Source organism: Microtus pennsylvanicus, chromosome X (assembly GCF_037038515.1).
Source record: "Microtus pennsylvanicus isolate mMicPen1 chromosome X, mMicPen1.hap1, whole genome shotgun sequence".
NCBI classification, from domain to species: domain Eukaryota; kingdom Metazoa; phylum Chordata; class Mammalia; order Rodentia; family Cricetidae; genus Microtus; species Microtus pennsylvanicus.
In genome coordinates, this window is record NC_134601.1 from 19,984,217 (window position 1) to 20,005,163 (window position 20,947).

General features: G+C 40.1%; 1 protein-coding gene, 1 non-coding gene and 1 pseudogene across 2 annotated transcripts; 2 read left to right on the top strand and 1 right to left on the bottom strand.

The window, feature by feature from the left end:
• Positions 1-5,635: 5,635 nt before the first annotated feature.
• Positions 5,636-7,336, bottom strand: LOC142840263 (large ribosomal subunit protein eL19-like; annotated as a pseudogene).
• Positions 7,337-7,585: 249 nt separating this feature from the next.
• Dkc1 (dyskerin pseudouridine synthase 1) lies at positions 7,586-19,594 on the top strand. The gene is made up of 15 exons (XM_075958447.1): positions 7,586-7,828; positions 8,504-8,571; positions 9,023-9,109; positions 10,767-10,858; positions 11,071-11,255; positions 11,961-12,025; positions 12,388-12,514; positions 12,872-13,002; positions 13,482-13,625; positions 15,351-15,471; positions 16,422-16,540; positions 17,244-17,347; positions 17,673-17,751; positions 18,567-18,695; positions 19,113-19,594. Exons 1-15 carry the CDS (start codon positions 7,813-7,815, stop codon positions 19,176-19,178), a joined length of 1,533 nt encoding a protein of 510 aa, XP_075814562.1. The 5' UTR covers positions 7,586-7,812; the 3' UTR covers positions 19,179-19,594.
• LOC142841887 (small nucleolar RNA SNORA36 family) lies at positions 13,084-13,214 on the top strand. The gene has a single exon (XR_012909130.1). It is a non-coding gene; the product is annotated as a small nucleolar RNA SNORA36 family (small nucleolar RNA).
• Positions 19,595-20,947: the final 1,353 nt, after the last annotated feature.

The window sequence follows — 20,947 nt, forward strand, 5'->3', positions numbered from 1 at the left end:
TTACATACAATACATACTTGATAATGAAGGACTTATTGGATCATATATTTACAGTATTATATTCAACATTATTTAAGAGTGTATATATACTCATTTTAAAAACTTACTATAAAATTCATTCATCTTAGCTGGGCATTAGTGTTTGTGTGGCTTTAATTCCAATACTCAGGAGGCAGAATCAGGCAGATCTCTGCAAGTTTTGAGGCTATCATGATCTACAGAGCTAGTTCTAGGACAACCAGGGCTACACAGAGAAACCCTGTCTTGAAAGACAAACAAAAAATTTATTCATCTTGTGATTGCATCAGGAGACCACACTATAACTGATGTTGTCTGAGGTTTCTGTACTGACTGGTTTCTGTCCTCCCACAAGGTCCCACAATCTTTTAGCCCCAAAGAAATCACACAGAGGTCTATATTAATGATAAACTGATTGGCTCATTAGCTCAGGCTTCTTATTAACTCTTATAACTTATATTAGCCCATTATTCTTATCTATGTTAGCCACATGGCTCTGTACCTTTTTCAGCAGGGCAATCACATCTTCCTTCTGTGGTTGGGACAGGACTGGGGAGGAATGGGCTTCCTCCTTCCCAGAATTCTCCTGTTCTCATTGACCCACCTCTACTTCCTGTCTGGTTGTCCTGCCTATACTTCCTGCCTGGCTAATGGCCAATCAGTGTTTATTTAAAACATAATTGACAAGACATAGACAATTCTCCCACACCAAACTAACAATATTTCCTGGGTTTAGGCTTGTGTAAGTGTATTCTGTGAAGTTTGTCTAACAGTGAAATCACCAAATGGCGAATTTTTAAAGAAGTGTCCTATCAATAAGTAATGACACATGGCAGCATTTCTAACTATTAAAGCATTTACTACCAGAAGCAGTCATCCATGCTCAGTGATGATTTCTCAGATAACTGTGGGAATAATGTTTTGTAAACTTGCCAGATTGTGGTGAAGACAGTGTGTTGAAATACAGTCTGGAATGGGACTCTAATAGCCTGAAGTACATACTAGCAAAACACTTTCTTAAATCAATGTTTATTATCACCCGAACTCCATGGTCCCCTTTAGGTAAAGATCTGGGATAGCCAAAAACATAAATGACAAAAAATGCTGATGATAACTTGGGAAAAGAGGAACCCTTATTCACCACAGGTAGGGATATAAACTAGTTTCACAGCTATGGAGATCAGTATGGATTTTCCTCAAAAAACTAAAATTATAACTATTATATAATTCAACTATACCACTCTTGGGAATATACCTCAAAGGATCTAAGTCATAGCCAGGTGATAGTGGCACATGACTTTAATCCCCACGCTAGGGAGGCAGAGGCAGGTGGATCTCTGTGAGTTCGAGGCCAGCCTGGACATGAGTTCCAGGACATCTAAGGCTGCACACTATACAGAGAAACCCTATCTTGGAAAAAACAGTGGGAAAAAAAGAAGAAAAGAATCTAAGCATACTCATGTATACTGTAGCAGTATTCATAAAAATCAAGTTACAGAATCAGTCTATATGTCCACCAGCAGATGAATGGATAAAGAAAAAGTGATACATATATACATATGCATGCATGCATACATGTATACATATACGTGTGTGTGTGTGTGTGTGTGTGTGTGTGTGTGTGTGTACTCAATGGAATTTTATCCAGCCGTAAGAAAGAATGAAATGGAATTGAGGCATTTGCAGAAAAATTGATGCAACTGGAGAGCATCATGAGAAACTAGGAATTAGACAGATACCTTGTTTGGCACACAGATAAGGAGAGGGGCCCATGCCAGATCAGATGAGGTAAAGAGAAACTTCTGAGGGTCACTTTGCCCCTTCCCAGGGACCAAGTCAAAACATCAGTAACTGAATCAACACCTAAAGGTTATCTTGCCCCTATTCAGGGAGATGGAAAGTTCCCAACATCTCAGTAAGTGCACGCATAGCTGTTATGTCCTTGGTTCCCAGGGGAGGAGGGGAAGTACTGAGAGTTGTCAGAAATGGCTTCAGAATTGTCTTAAAGTTCTACAATACAACATAGTAAGACTATTTTAAAAAAAGTTTGATTGTTTTGCCTAGTTCATGTAAGTTGAATCATGGCCCTTCTCATGTAGCATAATGCTTTTGAGGTACATCTATGTTATAGCATTTATTAGTACTGTGCTTCATTCATTTTTATGGCTGAATACTGTTGCAATGTATAGATAACACTCATTTTATTCATCTACTGATAAAAAATTAGTTATTTCCAAATTTTTGCTGTCATGAATACTTCGGTGAACATTTTTTGTGGGGAAATCCAGTTTGGCTAAATTTTGTAAATCTGAGAATCTTCTAGGAGCTAGGTATATAAGAGTAAACTAAATAGATAAAAATTTCCCTGCATTCATAAAGTTAACATTTTGTGTAAAGACAGCCAATAAACAGCAGAGGAAAGAGGTATAAAAGCCCCAAGATGGGAAAGTGCCTCTCAAACAGCCAAAGTTACCAGAGTTGGGGTTGCAGCCTGTGTCCCAGCAAGGCAAGTTTTGCCACCCATCCTTTATAAGCCAATGAAAACAGCTGAATTACAGAGAAAAGTAGAAAAATATTTACTCAATATGGCCACATTGGGAAGAGGGACAAGGAGAGCCAGTGACTGTTTCTATAGTCCATCTCTGGGCCCTGAAGTAACATTTAAGTTTAAACAGAGTGCCAGGAAATATGCACAACTAAGCAGTCCCAGTAAATATGTAATCCCTGCCTATCAGGGACCCATTTCTGTCCAGGATTCAGTTTCATCCTGTAAGGTGGTCAGACAAGTTGTCAGGTGTTGGTTGTTCGTTTTTTATTCTTTATTCTTTGCCTTTTTTTTAGGGGGGAGGCAGCCAGCTCCCACATAAATCACCACGGAGTCTTATTTGTTCTTATAAATGCCCAGCCTTCGCCTGACTTGTTTCTAGTCAATTTTTCCTATCTTATCCCTGCTACCTTTTGCCTCTGGGTATATCTTACTTTCACTATTACTCTGTGGGTAGCTGGGTGGCTGCGTGACTGGACCTTATCATCCTCCTCTCCTCCTTTTCTTGCTCCTTCTTTCCTTCCAGAGTTCTCCTCCTATTTATTCTCTCTGCCTGGCAGCCCTGCCTATCCTTTCTCCTGCCTACCTAATGGCCATTCAGCTCTTTATTAGACCATCAACTGTTTTAGACAGACCAAGTATGACAGCTTCATAGAGTTAAACAAGCTCTGTTAGGATTATGCTGGCCTTCCCTGTCACCTAGCAAGATCAACCCAGACAGTAGCCTGTCCCTTTAAGAGACAAGCTCTGTCCACTCCCACTCTTTCTCTTCCTGCTGTGGCAAACTGGTCTCAGCTCCCTCTCTCTCCCCCACCACCATTCTTCTGAAGAGGCAGTGTAGCGACACCTGATGGAGATGTATAATCAACTCCTGAGATGGCTAAGGCCTGACCTATGCTATGATCACGCAATGATTATCAGCTGCCTGCATATGCGTGAACCTATGGGCAGTGCCTACCTGGCAGTTCAGGGTTGACAGCCCGTGCCTACTTAAGGGCTGGGAGAGGTTTTCCTGGAGAGAGGGAGAGAGAGAGAGAGGAAGGAAAGAGGAGAGAGAGAGAAAAAGTGAGGAGAGAGAGAAAGTGAATAAAATCCTGGAATAAAACTGCAGTAAGAAGAGCTCTGGTGGTCGCGTCATTCCTTGCGGGACGAGGGTGGCTGTGACAAGGCAGCTCTCCTCCCTCTTCTCTTCTTTTCTTCTCTTCTCTTCTCTTCTCTTCTCTTCTCTTCTCTTCTCTTCTCTCTCTCTCTCTCTCTCTCTCTCTCTCTCTCTCCCCAACTCTTTCTGTCTCTCTGTATTTTTTCCTCCTTCCCCCTACCCTCCCAATAGCCTCCTAAATAAAACTTAATACTTTCCAGCTTTCTCTGCATGGTGTATTCTGTTCTCCATCCGTGTTCCTCACCCTTCATGGTACCCATTGTAATCTTTCAAAATGTAATATAAAAGAATTCAACAATCTTTGCATCATTAAACAAATGTTCCACAGCATAAACAAATGTAACACATCTTAAAATTCAGGACTGTGTGAAATCTCTTTCTGGGAGAAAAGTTTTACCTCTGGGTAGCTCAGGTTCTGAGTTTTCTCCAAGCATGAGATTCCTGGAGAATTCCACTTTCTCAGGTCCATTGTTGCAATAGCTTGACAGCCAAAGTAAGGGAAATAAGTGTCTGTTTTGAGTATCTTCATTCCTGCCAAGCCTGTTACAGCCTCTTTGGCGGGAGGTGGGGGGGGGGGGATAAGACCAAGTGGAAAGACAGGAACTCAGAAGAGAACTATTTGCACTGTCATTACAGGGTCTTCGGGTAAAGAACGCCTTTGCTCTTAGTAAGATGGTTTATGAGTTTCCTAGTATATATCAAGTGACTTAAACCCTAGAAATTTAGTTATTGCAATGCATGTGTGGGTGTTCATGCTGGTCCATGGAGGGAAAAACTGAGAGGCACCTTAAGAATGAATTTAGATCCTTTTGCTGCTGTGTCGGCAGCCCAGAGTCTACTCAGGCTACAGAAGAGGCTCGCCTCTTGCGTCCTGCGCTGTGGTAAAAAGAAGGTCTGGTTGGACCTCAATGACACCACTACCACTAAGATCAGAGGGATCACTCTTTAACTTACTATAGAACCCTTAAAGGATTATTTATTTATTTACTTATTTAGAAATCCTGAGAATCAAACCTCATTTGAAAAGGGGTGTGTGCAAATGTAATGAAAGTAAGGATTTGGGTTTTTTGTTTATATTTTTTTTTAAAAGATGGGATTGAGACAGGCATGGCCTTGAACTCATGGTGAGGTGTTCCCTTAATCTCCCTGTTACTGGGATTACAGGTGTGTACCACCTTCCCCAGTGAAAATAAGACTCCTGAGATAAGGTCATCCTGTAGTAAGTGGATGGGCCTGAAAACCAACAGCAAGTGTCATTGTAAGAGAAAAGATACACAGACCAGAGGAAAATTCCATCCATGTGAAAATGGATTCAAACTTAACTGTGCACAGCTGTCATTACAGAAGAAGGGACAGTAAGCAGGAGGATGTGAGCTTGAAGATAGACTGGGGGCACAATGAGACCTTGTTTCACCCCTTCTCTGCAACAACAATAACAAAACAGGCAAGAATTGACTCCTTTTAGATTTCTAGTCTTCAGTGCTCTGGTTCCAGAGCGTTTGCACCTATAACCCTAATCCATCTTTTGTTTAGCAGATACCTTTGGTTTCTCTTGGTGCCCTATGTGAAACTTGTCTGAGAGTTTCCCAAAGGTACAAAGTCTATGCGAAACTTGATTAGAAAACAATCCAGAAAATTGCAGTATTTTCTTATCAAGAATTTGCACTTGGCACTGTCCCTTTGGAAGCTTCCTCAGAATGTTTTTAGGATATGGAAATCAACTTGCTATGATGTAAACTGGAGAACAATAAAAGGGTTTTTAAAAAATAAATAAATTTAAATTTAAAAAATGAAAAGAAGAAGAAAAAGCAACAGCAGCAGCCCTGGGTGAAAGGAAAGAAGTTCAGTCCTTAGAGAACGATCTACCCCGAAGCCAAGAAAGGCTAACTTCATTCTTTTTTTTTAAGGCTTGTTTTATTTTAAAGACTGATCCACCTGAGGCCACAGGCAGCCACTATGTACAGACAGGAGGGAAGCTATATTTCTTGGTCTCCTCCTCCTTGGACAGAGCCTTGATGATCTCCTCTTTCTTGGCCTGGAGGTGCTCCTCCAGGAGCTTTCGAGCTTCCTTGGTCTTAGAACTATGAGCTTCAGTCTGGTAAGTCAGGGGCTTCTTGTGGGCCTTGTCTGCCTTCAGCTCGTAGACGTGCTCCATCGTTTTTGAAGACATTCCCTTTGATCTTCAGATACAGGCTGTGATACACATGGCGGTCAATCTTCTGAATTCACTGTATTTCCTGAGAAGCCCGCACCGGATCTACATCCTTCTCATCCAGTTCACCTTCTCGGGCTTTCGAGCTTTGGCAGTACCTTTCTAGAGCTTTCCTTTGCCCATATGCCTGCCCTTTCGTCACGCCAAAGTGTTTTTCCGGCATAGAGCCCGGTAATGGATGGTCACAGGCTTCCTGATGATCAGCCTATCTTTGATCAGCTTCCGGATCTGCTGACGGGAGTTGGCATTGACAATTTCACTCCACTGCTGAGCTTTATCACCAATGCTGAAAGTATTTTTAAGCACATACTGAACCCAAGTTTAATGGCACTCTCAGGCTGCTGTGTTAAGACAATGTATTTAGGAAAAGTAGAAAAAGGTGGATCTGCAGGAGGCCACTGGAGAAATAGAGACATTATAATGATGGTGAGAGAGACATAAGGGTGAAGCAAAACTACCAGATTCTGGAACTCTCTAAAAGCAAAATCTTTCCTAAAAGATTTGAGCATAGATATAGGATAAAGATGAAGCTAGTAGACAAATGGAGAATGAGTATTTCAAATTCACTCAACCAAATATTTACCAGTGGGGTATTATAAAATAATAATCCTTAGTTCTAAGGGTCTTATCTGTAAATAGTCAATTCTGATCATTACCATTATTACCAAAATAAATTCCAGAAAGACTAACAATTGGGCAAGGAAATACCAATTTAACTAACAATAAAACAAAACTGAAAAAAAAATCTGATCTTGACATTGCATTTCAGAAAAAAAGAAATACTTTTTGTTGTTGTCAGCAGCAACTAACTGGAAAACTATGGGCAAATGATTCCCATTTACAATGAATTATTAGATAACTAATGATCTACCAAATTCACTAGAGCTAGGTTGTGTATCCAGAAAGCCAAAAGAATATACCGAGGTAGAATAGGAAATAGGGTGGAGGAGGATATACTAGAGATTTAACATGCAAGGCAGCAGCACGGATTAACAGCCAGAACAATCTACCAGAAAAAAGTCAGGGCTTAATCCTGGAGCTGTTACTTCCTGGCTATTACTTATTGAAGTACTAGAGCTCTGTACTTGCCATAGGTCACGGCTGTGGAGTTAGAACCGAGGTGTGCAGTTTAAGTGTAAGACACACACTGGAAAACTTCAGGCAGGAAATAAAGTAAAATATCACATACTGCTACATATTGCTTCCATGTTAAAATAACATTTTAGATGTGCAGGGTTATATAAAATTAACTATTGAGAATAATTTTCATTCTTTTTAGTTTGATGAGGCTGCTAGAAAATTTAAAAGCTCGCACTCAATTCCTATTGGCCAATACAGTCAAAACTTGATAGGAATTTCAAGAAGTAAACGGCTTTCACTTTCACTCTCTGTACTTTAACATCTTTTTCAATTGAGACTGGCATGATAACAAACAGAAAATATCGGTATGAGTTAGAACTAGATAATATTTATAGAGTGCTAAGTAGGCCATCCATGTTCTGAAGTAGAAAATAGATTGAAACCGCAAGGAGGGCACAGTAGATGCCGCGCCCACCCGCCCCAGACTGCAGCAGTGGACTCCTCTCGGAGGTTCCAAAGAGTGGAGTTAAGGGTTGGGAGGAGTTTCCAGACGCCTGCGTGCTTGCAACTCAGTGGCAGAGTCAGCGAATGGGATTGAGCAGACAGCCCGCGCGTTCCTCGAGCCCTCCCCCCCCCCCCCCCCCGCCTCCTCGCCACTTCCTTTTTGTTGTCCCACCAATTTAGGGAGGTGCTACGGTGGGCGGGTCTAGCTGCAGGGCGGGACCGGTTTCAGACGGTAGGAGTCTGTGGTTCCTAGCTGGTGGCTGCTTGGGCGGGACGCACGCGGTGCGGTGCAAGATGGCGGATGCAGAAGGTAAGGGTTACGGGTGGCCGTGCCGTGAGACCTGCGCGGCTTTCTGATAAACTGTGTGCTAGTGATAGTGAGGTTGTATCATGATCCGAGGTTCCATGCGTTCCCGCCCTCAGTTTGACCGCGTCGCTGCTAGTTCCTAGGTCTATAGGTGAATGCACTAGTGCGAGAACCTCTAGCGACTAAGACTCCATTAGGTCCGGGAAAAGATTACACCCGGTTCCCTTCCAAAGGCATCTCAGCCGTGGAGGCGTGATAAGGAGATGTGATAGCATTTCTGCTGCCATTAGACAGGATATTGCTAAAATGAAGGTAGCAAAGATGCAGAGGAAGGGGCAGGGGAGCGAGTGTAATTCAGACCTGCAAAAAAATTTTAAGAGATCACAAGCCCTTACGGACGGTGCAGTGGTTGTTTGTGGAACTTTCCAGCCTGTGAACAGCACTTCCCTAAGTATATTTGGCCTTGCCACAGCCACGTGGAGAACCCGAAGAGAAACCAACACGTGCTAGAGTCATTTACCAGCCAAGCCATCTAGTGTTTGGCATCACAAACGTTAAGTTTTCTTCAGTAATGCTAGACTTAAAAATACTGTCTTCTGTTTGCCCTGATTTTGGACTTAAGTTTAAACTTTTATTTTAGTTTTTAAAGAAATCTCCAAATCTTAATTTTTTTTGTAGTAATTACTTTGCCAAAGAAGCATAAAAAGAAAAAAGACCGGAAGCCATTACAAGAAGATGATGTAGCTGTGAGTAGGAAATGTTTTACTTTGCTTTGAGTGAGAGAGATAGAGATAATTTAAACACATTAAAGGGGGGAAAATGCTTTAAAATAGTCTTAATCAGTATGTTGGCACTTATTGGTCCTTATGTAGAACCAGCAAAAACCTGAAATAACAACTCCTAGAGGAGTTTTCTATCATGCACAGCTTACTAAATGGTGAAATGTTCTCCCTGAATTTTTCTTACTTATTCCATCAGCAGACCTACAGTATTATTGAAATATTTGGACTCAACTTGCTATCATCCCTAAGGTTTAGTGAGCTCCTTTTTCAATTCTCTTTCGAACTTCCTAGTGACACTCAGTTTCAGAAATCAACACCCCTTCCCTCTTGTTTCTTTAAAAGGTGTGCACTTCTGTCCTAGTATTAGAATTGTTCTAAGTCAGGTGGGAAGATAAATGTTTCTACTCTCTTGAAGGAAATACAACATGCTGAAGAATTTCTTATCAAACCAGAATCCAGAGTAGCCCAATTGGACACTTCTCAGTGGCCCTTGTTACTAAAGGTATGTGCTGTGTGTATCAGAAGAATGCTTGAATTTCATATTTCTAATTAAACAGCTAATAAGGTGTGCTTGTTGCTAGGCTGGGCATGGTGATATGCATGCCTTTAATCCCAGTGGGCCAGGCCAGCCTGGTTTACATAGAAAGACTGTCTCAAAAAAAAAAAATGCTTAGTGCCAGCATGTTTTATTTAGAAAACTGCCAAATGATGCAGCATTAAGGTAGTTTTTCAATGTATCTGAGATGAAGGACTCATTTTTAATTTGTAATTCATCCAACATTGTTCTGGAACATAGTACGTCACCAAAATGCTCATTACTGTCAGTTTTAAATAGTTGCACTTCTGATATCATCTCTTGTAGACTGTTTCAGTGCCTAAGAGCATTTTGAAGCCTTAGATTCAAAATAGAATGTGACCTTGGACTAGATACTTAACTAACCTCACTGAATCTATTAGTTGCTCATATTTTCTCTTAGGATGATGTGCTTTGAGTTATGGCAGGTATTCTATGAAGTGTGCTTAACGGTTCCTGATTGTCATAGATTTTATGGTTATTATTTAGGGACTTAATGGTGACATTGAATAATGGGTTGAACTAAAATTTATAATTTTCACAAAGTGGATACTAGCTATGAGTTATAACATCTCTTAACAAAGGGGGTTTTTAAATAGAAATTTTTATTAATTTATTAGAGTGGATGAAATAGGTGGTGCATACCACACATGACATGCATGTTAAAGTTAAAGGACAACTTGCAGAAGTCCATTCTCAACTAACATGTGAGTTCCTGAGGTTGAACTTAGATTGTCAGGCAACAGGAATCCTTACCCACTGAGCCATCTCACTGACACCATCAAGTATTTTAATAAACCATGTGTTGGTAAAATAGTGAGGTTTGTTTATATCATTCAACCAAGTTGAATTTGGATGTTGGCCCTGGAAAAATAGCTAGCACACAGAGATGGGAGAAACAATTAAACAAGCATTGCTCTTTGTAGTAGGCATAATGGAACTAAACTGACGATGAAAGATGGGCTTTTTAGTTGGTGAATTCTTCCTGACTAGTGGCTAAGTTTTAGTCAGGAGACTGAAAAGGAACAGATAAATCAGAGGTAGGTAGGTATCTGGAACAGAACCAAGCTGCCCATGTTGAGGAAAATTGCCAGCTGTCTTCAATTTGGTTGATCTGAGAAAGTCAAAGCTATTTTGTGTTTAAAGATTTATTTAATGTACATCAGTGTTTTGGCTGTATATATTCTGTGTGAGGGTGTCAGATGCCCTGGACCTGAAGGTACAGACAATTGTGAGCTGCCATGTTGTTGCTGGGAATTGAACCTGGGTCCTGGAGGAACAACCAGTGCATCTAGCTAAGCCATCTTTCCAGCCCTGCTATTTTGTGTTTTACAGTACCCTCCACAAGTATTTTTTTTTTAGAGCATTGACTAAATGCTCAGATTTATTCTTTTCTCAATAGTATTGGGAGTTTCCCCAGTACATAAGAAGGCTTAATAGTGTATCACACCAATAATGGTGTTAATAATAGAAACAAAACTGTTCATTTATGGGCTTGAAGGACTGCCGTGGTTGGTAGTGGTACTTACTGACTCTTATTTTACTTCTATCAATGTGTTGTTAAACTTATATTATTGCTTTCTAGAATTTTGATAAGCTAAATGTAAGGACAGCACACTATACACCGATTCCTTGTGGTTCAAATCCTTTGAAGAGGGAGATTGGGGACTATATCAGGTAAGCATGGTGAAATGGCTCTGTCCAAACTTAAGTTATTTTTGAAATGAATACTTTTACATTAGTTATTCACGGAAATGGTGGCAGCTTAAAACAGCTTTGCCCTGAATATATATAATCTATATATGTGATTTATTTGCTTTTTTTTATAACTCTTCATATTGTTTTTAGACTACAAGAACAGGTGGTAACACTTTTTTTTTCTATTCTAGGACAGGTTTTATTAATCTTGACAAGCCTTCTAACCCCTCTTCCCATGAAGTGGTAGCCTGGATCCGACGAATACTTCGGGTAGAGAAGACAGGTCACAGTGGCACACTAGATCCCAAAGTGACTGGTTGTTTAATTGTGTGTATTGAACGAGCCACTCGTTTGGTGAAATCACAACAGAGTGCAGGTGTGTAGAAGAGAGACTAGGGGCTATCTTTTTAGTGATTGGAAAATGTTCTATACTTGTTTCACTTCTACATTTTGGCTCTTGGAAACTTTAGAAAATAAAATAATTTGGTTTCTATATAATTTTGTTCTCTGACAGAATCTGGTGGTTGTTTTTTTTGTTTGTTTGTTTTTGTTTTTTGTTTGATCTTTGAGACAGGGTTTCTCTGTAGACCAGGTTGGCCTCTCCCTCCCAAGTAAGTGCTGGGATTAAAGGCATCTGCCTCCACTGCCCAGCATGCTTGCTGCTGCTTAACTCTAGTTATATTCTTTCCCAATTGTCTTTCCTTCACTTTTACTGGAGAAAATTATTCTTAAAGTGCAAGGTATTTTCCAGTCATTCTAAAGAGTGGGTATAATTGTTCTTTTTTTCCTTCCTTTTTTGAGACAAGGTTTTGCTGTGTAGCTCATGCTGCCTTGAAAATCTGTCTAACCATCTTGGCCTCCAAACTGTTGGGTTTAGTTTGTAGGCATGTGCTATGACTGATCAAAGAAAAAGTATCTTCATTTCTCTTCTCTATGCACAACATGAGATCTGTTAGTATAGATTTTATTGAAACATGATCTTGGATTCCCTGCTGCTTCTGCCATGTAAAATGGCAGTGGTGGAACATAATGAAAACAGAAAACTCAGTGGCCACACCTGACTACTCTTGTCATTTTTCAGGCAAAGAGTATGTGGGAATTGTCCGGCTGCACAATGCTATTGAAGGGGGTACTCAGCTTTCTAGGGTAAGTCTATATAAGTTAGGGAGGAGGGTACCTTTGTTGATTTTGGTGTCTGAACTCCTAAATATCTGGACTCAGGGAAGTCTTCCTGGCTAGTAGATCTTGTGCCCTTTTAAGAGCCTCCTGGGAGGAGAACAGCTGGTGATAGGGTGCCTTCTGACCATGCCTTTACTGAGGAAGAAGTTCTAATCAGCGATGAGCCATTCCTCAGTTGAAAAAGAGGAAACTGAAATAAAGATTTAGCTCTTAAATTATCGAAAGAAAACTTTTGTATTTGAATTATGTCCTTAAATTCCTGAACTATGTCCCGTTGTCTTATTTAATTAATGAATAGGATTTCTTTTTGTTTTTTGCTTTGTTCTTAGGCCCTAGAAACTCTGACAGGTGCCCTGTTTCAGCGACCCCCACTTATTGCTGCAGTAAAGAGGCAGCTTCGAGTGAGGACTATCTACGAGAGCAAAATGATAGAATATGATCCTGAAAGAAGATTAGGTGGGTCATTAGGCCTATACCAGGCTTAATTGTTTTAGATCTAAGTAGGTAGGGTGCATTCTCAAGAATTCTGTTATGAGTAGAAGCTTTGAGTATGTTGTGTACTCATACACTCACTATTCCCTGTATCTCTTAACTCGAATCTTTTTGTTAGTTTGTTTTAGATAGGGTTTCTCCATTATGTAGCTCTGGTTGGCCATGAATTCACAGAGATCCACTTGTTGCTGTCTCCTGATAATAAAGTTGGGTACCACCATGTCCAGGATTTTCTCTAATCATAATGGTTCAGTTGGAGGGGGAAAATCATGCATTTACTCTAGAAAATAGGTGCTATTTGTGTTTCTGTGCTTGTCTTAGGAATCTTTTGGGTGAACTGTGAAGCTGGCACTTACATTCGGACACTATGTGTACACCTTGGCTTGTTACTGGGGGTTGGTGGTCAGATGCAGGAACTTCGGAGGGTGCGTTCTGGAGTCATGAGTGAAAAGGTATGCAATTATGGGATTAGTTTTAGAACTGATTCTTAGACTCTCTGCCCTTGGTAGAAGTCTATATCGTTTAATGAAAGATTTCAAAGTGTTGATTTCAGGTCAGGGCAGCTTCCCTGTTTTGTTAATTAAATTTGGCACATTGAAATTGGCTAAGGGAAATGACTGAATAGTGAGTATTACTCTATTCATACACTTCCTAGTCTATACCAATCTTAATTAGAGCTTGAGTGTTAAGAGCACTTGGCAAATATTTGCACACAACCTGGGTTGCATCCCTAACAGTACCAAAAAATGGAGTGCCTACCTAGATCTAAGATGGTAACATGTACAAATACCCCAAAGGAGATTCCAAAGTCTCATAATGAGCCTGAACTAGAAGATAATGTGTAGTTACATTCAGGTGTAAAAAGTTTGGGGGTCTGATGGATTGTTATACAGTATGAAGACACAGAATTTATTTTCTGACTGTTTTTCAGGACCATATGGTGACAATGCATGATATACTTGATGCTCAGTGGCTGTATGATAACCATAAGGATGAGACTTACTTGCGGCGTGTTGTTTACCCTTTGGAAAAGCTGCTGACATCTCATAAACGTCTGGTTATGAAAGATAGTGCAGTAAGTTATAGATTAAAAGTTCATGTTTGTAGAGAATGTTGCTCCAAAGATGAAATGTTAATATATGAAGTCATATTTATGTATTTTTATTTTCATTGTGGTTACTCCTCCCCCCTTTAGTTTTATAGATTTCTCTTTGTGCCACTAGTAATAGGAACATTCATGGCTAGGTTTGTTAAATTAGGTTAAACCCAGGTATGTGTATGTGTGTGTATATATCACTCTAAAGTAGAATTTCAATAATGTAAATTTATCATTGGAAGAGTCTGTCAAGCAATTTTGTTCAAGTACTAAACTATCAGTGATACCTAAAAAAAATGCCTTCCTTTAATTTGTTGATCTCTCTGTGCCTAAAATAATCTTGATTTATTTAAGTTGCTATAAAAGATTGTGTCAATAGGTAAAGTTTAAGACTAGAGAGTTTCAGAGATATGGTATTTACCCTGTAGGGATTTCAGTGAATTGGTGCTTCTGTTGAAGTACATTATCATTTGAGAAAATATAATCCAAACTTCACTGAGCCGATCATCAGCTCTTAATTGTGTATTCTCTATTTCACCTTATAATCAAAAACGGTCCTAATAATTTAAATAAATGTTATTTAGTCATAAGATTTTTTTGAAAGACAAATTTCTGTATATTTAAATCTTAAAATATGTATAAGTCTTCTGAAAACTTATAGTTCATAATCAAGGGGAAAAATTGAAGAGGTAATACTAACGTGTGACACTAACAGGAACTGAAAAAGCTTAACGATAATTGTGTAATGTGATATGCCCTTGTGCTGGGGTCAGACTGTTGGCTGCTGAGTAAATTTAAAAGAGAAGTTAGAATTGGTCAGCAAGAGATCTAGTTAAGTAAAGACAAGATGATAAGAGGTTTACACATGCATTGTAGGGGGGGTCACAGAACTGGAGAAGTGGCCTTAATTTGTAATTATTGGCTAATAAATTCCATATAAAAATGTGGATGTGATTTAACAGGTCTGGTAATTTTGTTAGCAAGTTGCTTTGGGTGTTTGTTATTGCTTCATCTCTAGCAAATGCACTATTTTTTCCTGACAGATTCAAGAGCACTCTGATAGAAAACTCTGAGGCAGGTTTTTTTAAATTATGCTTTATTTGTTTGTGTGTACATGCATATGCACGGAGGTTGGTCAAGGACAACTTAGGGTAGTTGGTTCTCTCCCATGTGAATTCCAATGGTCAAACTTGGGTAGTACCTTTACTTGCTAAGTCATTTATCTTGCCCCCTAAGACATGATTCATTTTGTTTTATGTGTATGAGTATTTTATGTGCATGTATGTTTGTACCACATGCATACCTGGGGCCTATGAAGGTCAAGGATCCCCTTGGACTAGGGCCATCTGATAAAAGTAGAATTCAATACCCTACTTGTATAGACCAGTGAATAAATAGAAGAAGCATTCTTATTTTTATTATATATGTTTTGTGATATGTGTATGTGTGTTTGGAGCTCAAAGTTTCCTTTAGTATTTTGTAGTCTATGTGAAAATTCTAGAGCAGTGCTAGTACATGATAGTGTTTGTTACTATTCTGTGTTCCTTCATACGCCATTGTAGTTGATAGACTATCAGTGCTATTATTCCTATTTCCCACTCTCAGGCTACCTCCCCCCTTATAGTCATCCTCTGTTCTGGTATGGAAGTGGAACAGGAATATTGGAAAATAACATCTGGACCACATGTGATACTGTCTCTATAGGTGAATGCAATATGCTATGGGGCCAAGATCATGCTTCCTGGTGTTCTCCGATATGAGGATGGCATTGAGGTCAACCAGGAGATTGTGGTCATTACCACCAAGGGGGAAGCGATCTGCATAGGTAAGGAGGGGGTGCCTCTCATTTCTGGAGTTGGGGCTCTGTACCTTCAAAGGTAGGCTTATTGTGGGCCAGTCCTGTGTCATGGTCCCTCAGTTTTATCTAATTAATGGTGTTTCCTGGGCTTTGTATAGGTAATTTATGAATAGACAGGTTAGTCAGGTACAGATTAAGGAGAAGTGTTGCACATTTATATGTTCTTGGCTCTTTTGTGAAACTCCAAAAGCAAGAGTAGTCATGGTTGTCTGATGAATGAAAGAGATTTTAGTTCACTACTTGTAGTTCATATCAGTGACTTTTGGTTTTTCAAGACAATGTTTCTCTGTATTGTCTTGGCTGTCATGGAACTTATTCTGTATACCAGGCTGGCCTCAAACTCACAGATCCACTTGCCTCTGCCTCCCAAGTGCTGGGATTAAAGGTTGTGTGACACCATTGCCTGAATCAGTGACTAATTTGTAAAGGCTTAGCTACTAATGGATTGATATCTCTTAAAACTTAACAGTGCTCTGTGGCCTTCTCAATAAGTCCAAGCTATTCATTTAATAATCCTAATTTGTACCAGAAATAAGTCATGTCACTAGGATCCCTTGTCTTAGTTTTATGAATAGATGGGGGTAGGATATTTGTGTAAAGTCCATTCTGATACCTAGCAGAAAACAGATTCTTAAAACTTAGTGTTCTATAGACCTGAGGGCAGTATATACATCATTGCTGTACATGTCCAGAGGTACATGCCTTGTTACATGTTTCTTCAGTTGCTTTTGTTGAGTAGTTTTTAATTTGGTAAATTTAATATTACTTCAAATGTTTCTTGCTGTTGTGGAGACTTTTTTCTATACATACACCCTGAGCAAAAGAAGCATCAGTTAAGGACTTATGAATTCTGAAAAGGCATAAAACAGTAGAACTCATGACCAAATCATTCTTTTTTCTCTTTCTAATGCCTACAGCTATTGCATTGATGACTACAGCAGTGATTTCTACCTGTGATCATGGTATAGTAGCCAAGATAAAGAGGGTGATCATGGAGAGAGACACTTATCCTCGGAAGTGGGGTTTGGGTCCAAAGGTAAGTGGTACTGGGTGGTAGCCCTTGCTGGGTTATATTTGTGTTACTCATGCAGCTCTTTGTGCGTCTCCATTGCCATAGCCTTTTATTATTTGGGGCTCTAGATAATTGATGGTGAGCAGAGGCATGCCCTATCTTGCACTTTAGAGATTCTCAGTATAGTTGATTGGAACAGTTGGGCATTACTTAAATCATCACTGTTGGGTGGTGAACTGTGACTGTCAAATGTGAAGGAGGTCTCTTGGTTTCTGGAGTATCCACAGTTAAAAGTTTTTCTTGGTTTTTCTGGGCAGGGTTTCTCTGTGTAGCTGTCCTGGAACCCGTTCTGTAGTCCATGCTGACCTTGAACTCAGAGATCCACTTACCTCTGTCTCTGAGTGCTGGGATTAAAGCTACATAGATCTGGGGAAGGTCTTTTCACTCAAGCCATTGTAAAGTTAGATATTGTGAACATACTGGCTACTTCTTTTTTTTAAGATTTATTTATTTATTATGTATACAATATTCTGTCTGTGTATATATCTGCAGGCCAGAAGAGGGCACCAGACCTCATTACAGATGGTTATGAGCCACCATGTGGTTGCTGGGAATTGAACTCAGGACCTTTGGAAGAGCAGGCAATGCTCTTAACCGCTGAGCCATCTCTCCAGCCCCCGTGGCTACTTCTTGTATTGATAATAATCTAATGTTTGAAATGCTCTAGGCAAGTCAGAAGAAGATGATGATCAAGCAGGGCCTTCTGGACAAGCATGGCAAACCCACAGATAACACCCCTGCCACCTGGAAACAGGACTACATTGACTACAGGTAAGGATAGTGCCTGGGACTGGGTTGATACTTACCATTTGGTCTTTGATAATAAGTGAGACAGGAGACCAGATAGCCAAGGGGAGTTGGAAACTTTTATTTGGGGGCAGCTGCTAAATGCTAGGTTTTCCTTCTTTTGCTCTATGAAGCCTACGTAACTACTATTATACAGGCTTGGTCCTACCTACCAGTCAGGGTATGGATTACGGAGAGAATCCCTTTAGGGTTGCCCAGTATCACTGAATAACAGGGCACATGACATGATAGAACCACCATGGAAAGCTCTTCCATGAATTTAACCTCATATTACCTCTTTGTCTTTCAGTGATTCTGACAAGAAAACACTGGTTGCTGAAGCAATACAAACCCCTCAATTAACTGCTGATGCAGTAAAAGTCATAAAAGTAAGTGGTATGACCTGTTTGAAATGTGCTTTAAGCCAGGCTAGCTTGTCAGATCTATAGAGCAAGTACCAGAGCTACATAGAGAAACTCTGTCTTGAACACTAATAAAAAAAATGTCTTAGCTACCAAGGAAGGCTTTATCCATGCTGTGGTCCACGCACAAATATTGTTTGATACTTGAGGCTGTGTTATGTCTGCTGTAGGGGGAGTGTGGGCTTAAGAATCAGACCTAGGCTCCTACCTCCGCTGTGGCAATAACCTTGTATGGAATGTGTGTGATACATTTTGCCTTTACCCTGGGCTAAATGATAGGTAGCATAAATGTGCTGAAGTCAGAGGCCCTTAGTAAACTCAGCAGGGGGCAGAATTGTCAGATACCAGCAAAGATCTTCAGTCAATACTAGCTTACTCTTTAAAGGAAGAGTGAAGAATATGTTGGTAACTTGGCTCCCCAAGGTTGGGGGCCACTGTCATTATAATCCCAAATGTTATGTCTGCAGTTAGAAACCTGGGTGACTAGTAATAAGCTATGTGGGTTGAACTGGTGATTTGTGCCTATTTGAGCACCTAAGAGAGCAAGGAGTTAGTTTACTGAGGCAGCCTTTTTAAGGTCTTCTATACCCCAAACTGCTTTGGCTCACCCATTATGTCCCATGGTTTACTCTGTACTATTATTTAGTGAGATACTGTCTTCAAATCTTTAATAAGTCAGGCACTATTCAAGTCTATAGACACAAAATTTACTGCTGGGTTTACTTGGAATCTTTTTTGGTAACTTCTAACATTTCTAACTGGATGAATTATTTTTCTCTCAGAGGAAGCGGGAGAGTGAAAGTGATGAGAACTCTCCAGTAGTTTCCCAGTTAATGAAGAAGGAAAAGAAGAATAAGAAGGATAAGAAGCCTAAAACTGTGTTAGAAAGTGGGGGCGAAGCTGGACATGGGGTATGTGTAAACATTGGGTACCTTTGTGCTGGCTGAGTCTTTGACAGGGATTGTGGTGCAGGAATGGGGTTCCACCATTTCCTCTTTTGGGCTGCCCTGTATTTTGGATTTTTCCTATCTGTCCACACACCCCCGCCCCTCTGTGGACAGACAAGTAGGAGCACCCAGCATTTTAGAGCAATGGATCTTGATTTGAATTATGTTGCTGGTTGGGGGGAAGAGTGTATCTTAATTGCTCAATGCCCTTGTGAAAGTAGACCTCTAGGACTTTACTGAGAAGTAGTTCACAGGCAAAACTTGTTTAATCCCAAATGTCCTTAAAGATCCTGAACAGACTTGTCTGTAATTTACAAGATTTTTTTTTGGGAAGAGTTATAAATGTTTTGGCAATGGGTACTTATTTTTTTCTTTCTTTAGGAGAGTGATACCAGCAAAAAGAAAAAGAAGAAGAAAGTAAAAGTGGTGGAAGATATGTCTGAATAGTAAAAGTGGTGGAAGATATGTCTGAATAGTAAAAGCAACTTGAATCATTATGTCAAGCTGGGAAAAGAAATGAAAGCCTTATTGAGAAAACATTTTGTTGAGGGAGTAGAACAGAGGTCCCAAACAGAATACAGAGTTCTGGTACACTTTAGCTGCCACTTGTGATCTCAGTGGTTAGGGTGTGGCCATCTTGTCCTGTCCTGTTTTAAGGATATGCAAGATGAAAAGCAGGTTTTTGCCACTGACCCCTCTGCTTGAGTGGGGGAACACACCTTCAGACATGAAACTGCCTAGTAACTATCTGCAGCTATTTATTAGTGGCCATTTTAAACAATGCCATAGATAGTCCTCTCCTAGTTTCCTTTTTTTAATGTTTGTAAAAATTAAATCTGCTGAATAAAATAGCATAGGACCTTCTGTGAGTAAAAGAAGAAATGTAATTAAACCATGTTCACTGGGGAATTCTTATCTGCAGTATCCTGTGAGGGCTGTTCTATTCTGGTATGTGTCTTGCTGGTCTTGTGGTGTCCATGGTGCTTGGGCTAGCATTCTGTGTGGTGTTGTGTTTGTAGGGGGGAGCCAAAGCATTCCCATACCCTCCTGTTTTAATGTTCATTTTCTTTTGAAGAATGGATTTGTTCATTGCTGGGAGAAGAATGTGATTTGTAGCTTTTTAAAAGTATTTCTGTTGGGTTTACTAACTGATAATAATCTTAGGCTGGCAGAACAAAAATGAAAATATTTTTAATAAAAATGGGAATCTCTGTCCTATTTGAAATTTGCTTTTCCTTTGGCAATTTTGTGTCTTATATTGGCATTGGGGCCTATCACATGCAGTTAGCTGCTCTCAAGGGGGATTAATACAAACCCATTTTTCTCCAAAGTAGATGTGTTATGTAGTGTGTCAGTGAGGCTGGGGGATATAACTGTTTTGCTGGTAGGAAACTGCCAGTTCTGGTGTGGACTGCAGGATAAGCAGGGAGAAAGGGTATAGTGATGAGCTGTAGGCAGGCCTGCTTTTGGTCCTGCATGGCTAGCTTTACACCTGAAATAACAACACACAAATTGTATTCATTTAAACACTACCTGGCCCATTATATCTAGCCTCTTCTTGGCTAACTCTCATATCTTGCTTAACCCATATTTAGTAATCTGTGTAGCACCACGAGGTGGTGGCTTACCAGGAAAGACTCAGCATGTCTGACCTGGCGGCTGAATCCATGGCGTCTGCCCTCACTTCCCTTCTTCCCAGCATTCTATTCTGTCTACTCCACCCACCTATGTTCTGACCTATCAGGCCAAGCAGTTTCTTTATTAATTAACCAATGAAAGCAACAGATAGACAGATGACCCACCTACATCAGTGTGTTGTTATTTCGTGTGTAAAGCTAGCCAGGCTGGATGAAAAGCAGGCCTACTTGCCTCATCACTACAGGGGGGTGTGTTACAAATAATTGCTTAAACGTGTTCAAATCCAAGAATACCAGCAGAAGTTTTAAACATTTGTGGCACCTGGGCCTAAGCAGGTATGAAATGCCTGTCCCACCCCTAGCCCTCAGCTCTTGTTTCTGTAAGATATATTTTCATTCATTCTAGTATGACTTAATAGGAAGCTTAAAAGTGCTCACAGTGGCTTCTACTAGAGAAGATAATTTATGCTCTATAACCACCAGCCTTTAGAGACCTGTAGTAGCAGTGGCAGGTTTTTCAAGGACATTGCTGTAAAGAACCTCACCTCTATGTGGAATCCAGAAAAGCATCTTGCCTGG

Bases quoted from the DNA above. Each gene is read 5' to 3' on its own strand.
- Dkc1 (XM_075958447.1), top strand. The intron at 9,110-10,766 runs GTATGTGCTGTG...ATTGCTTTCTAG, and splicing joins AGTGGCCCTTGTTACTAAAG to AATTTTGATAAGCTAAATGT. The intron at 15,472-16,421 runs GTAAGGAGGGGG...TAATGCCTACAG, and splicing joins GGGGGAAGCGATCTGCATAG to CTATTGCATTGATGACTACA.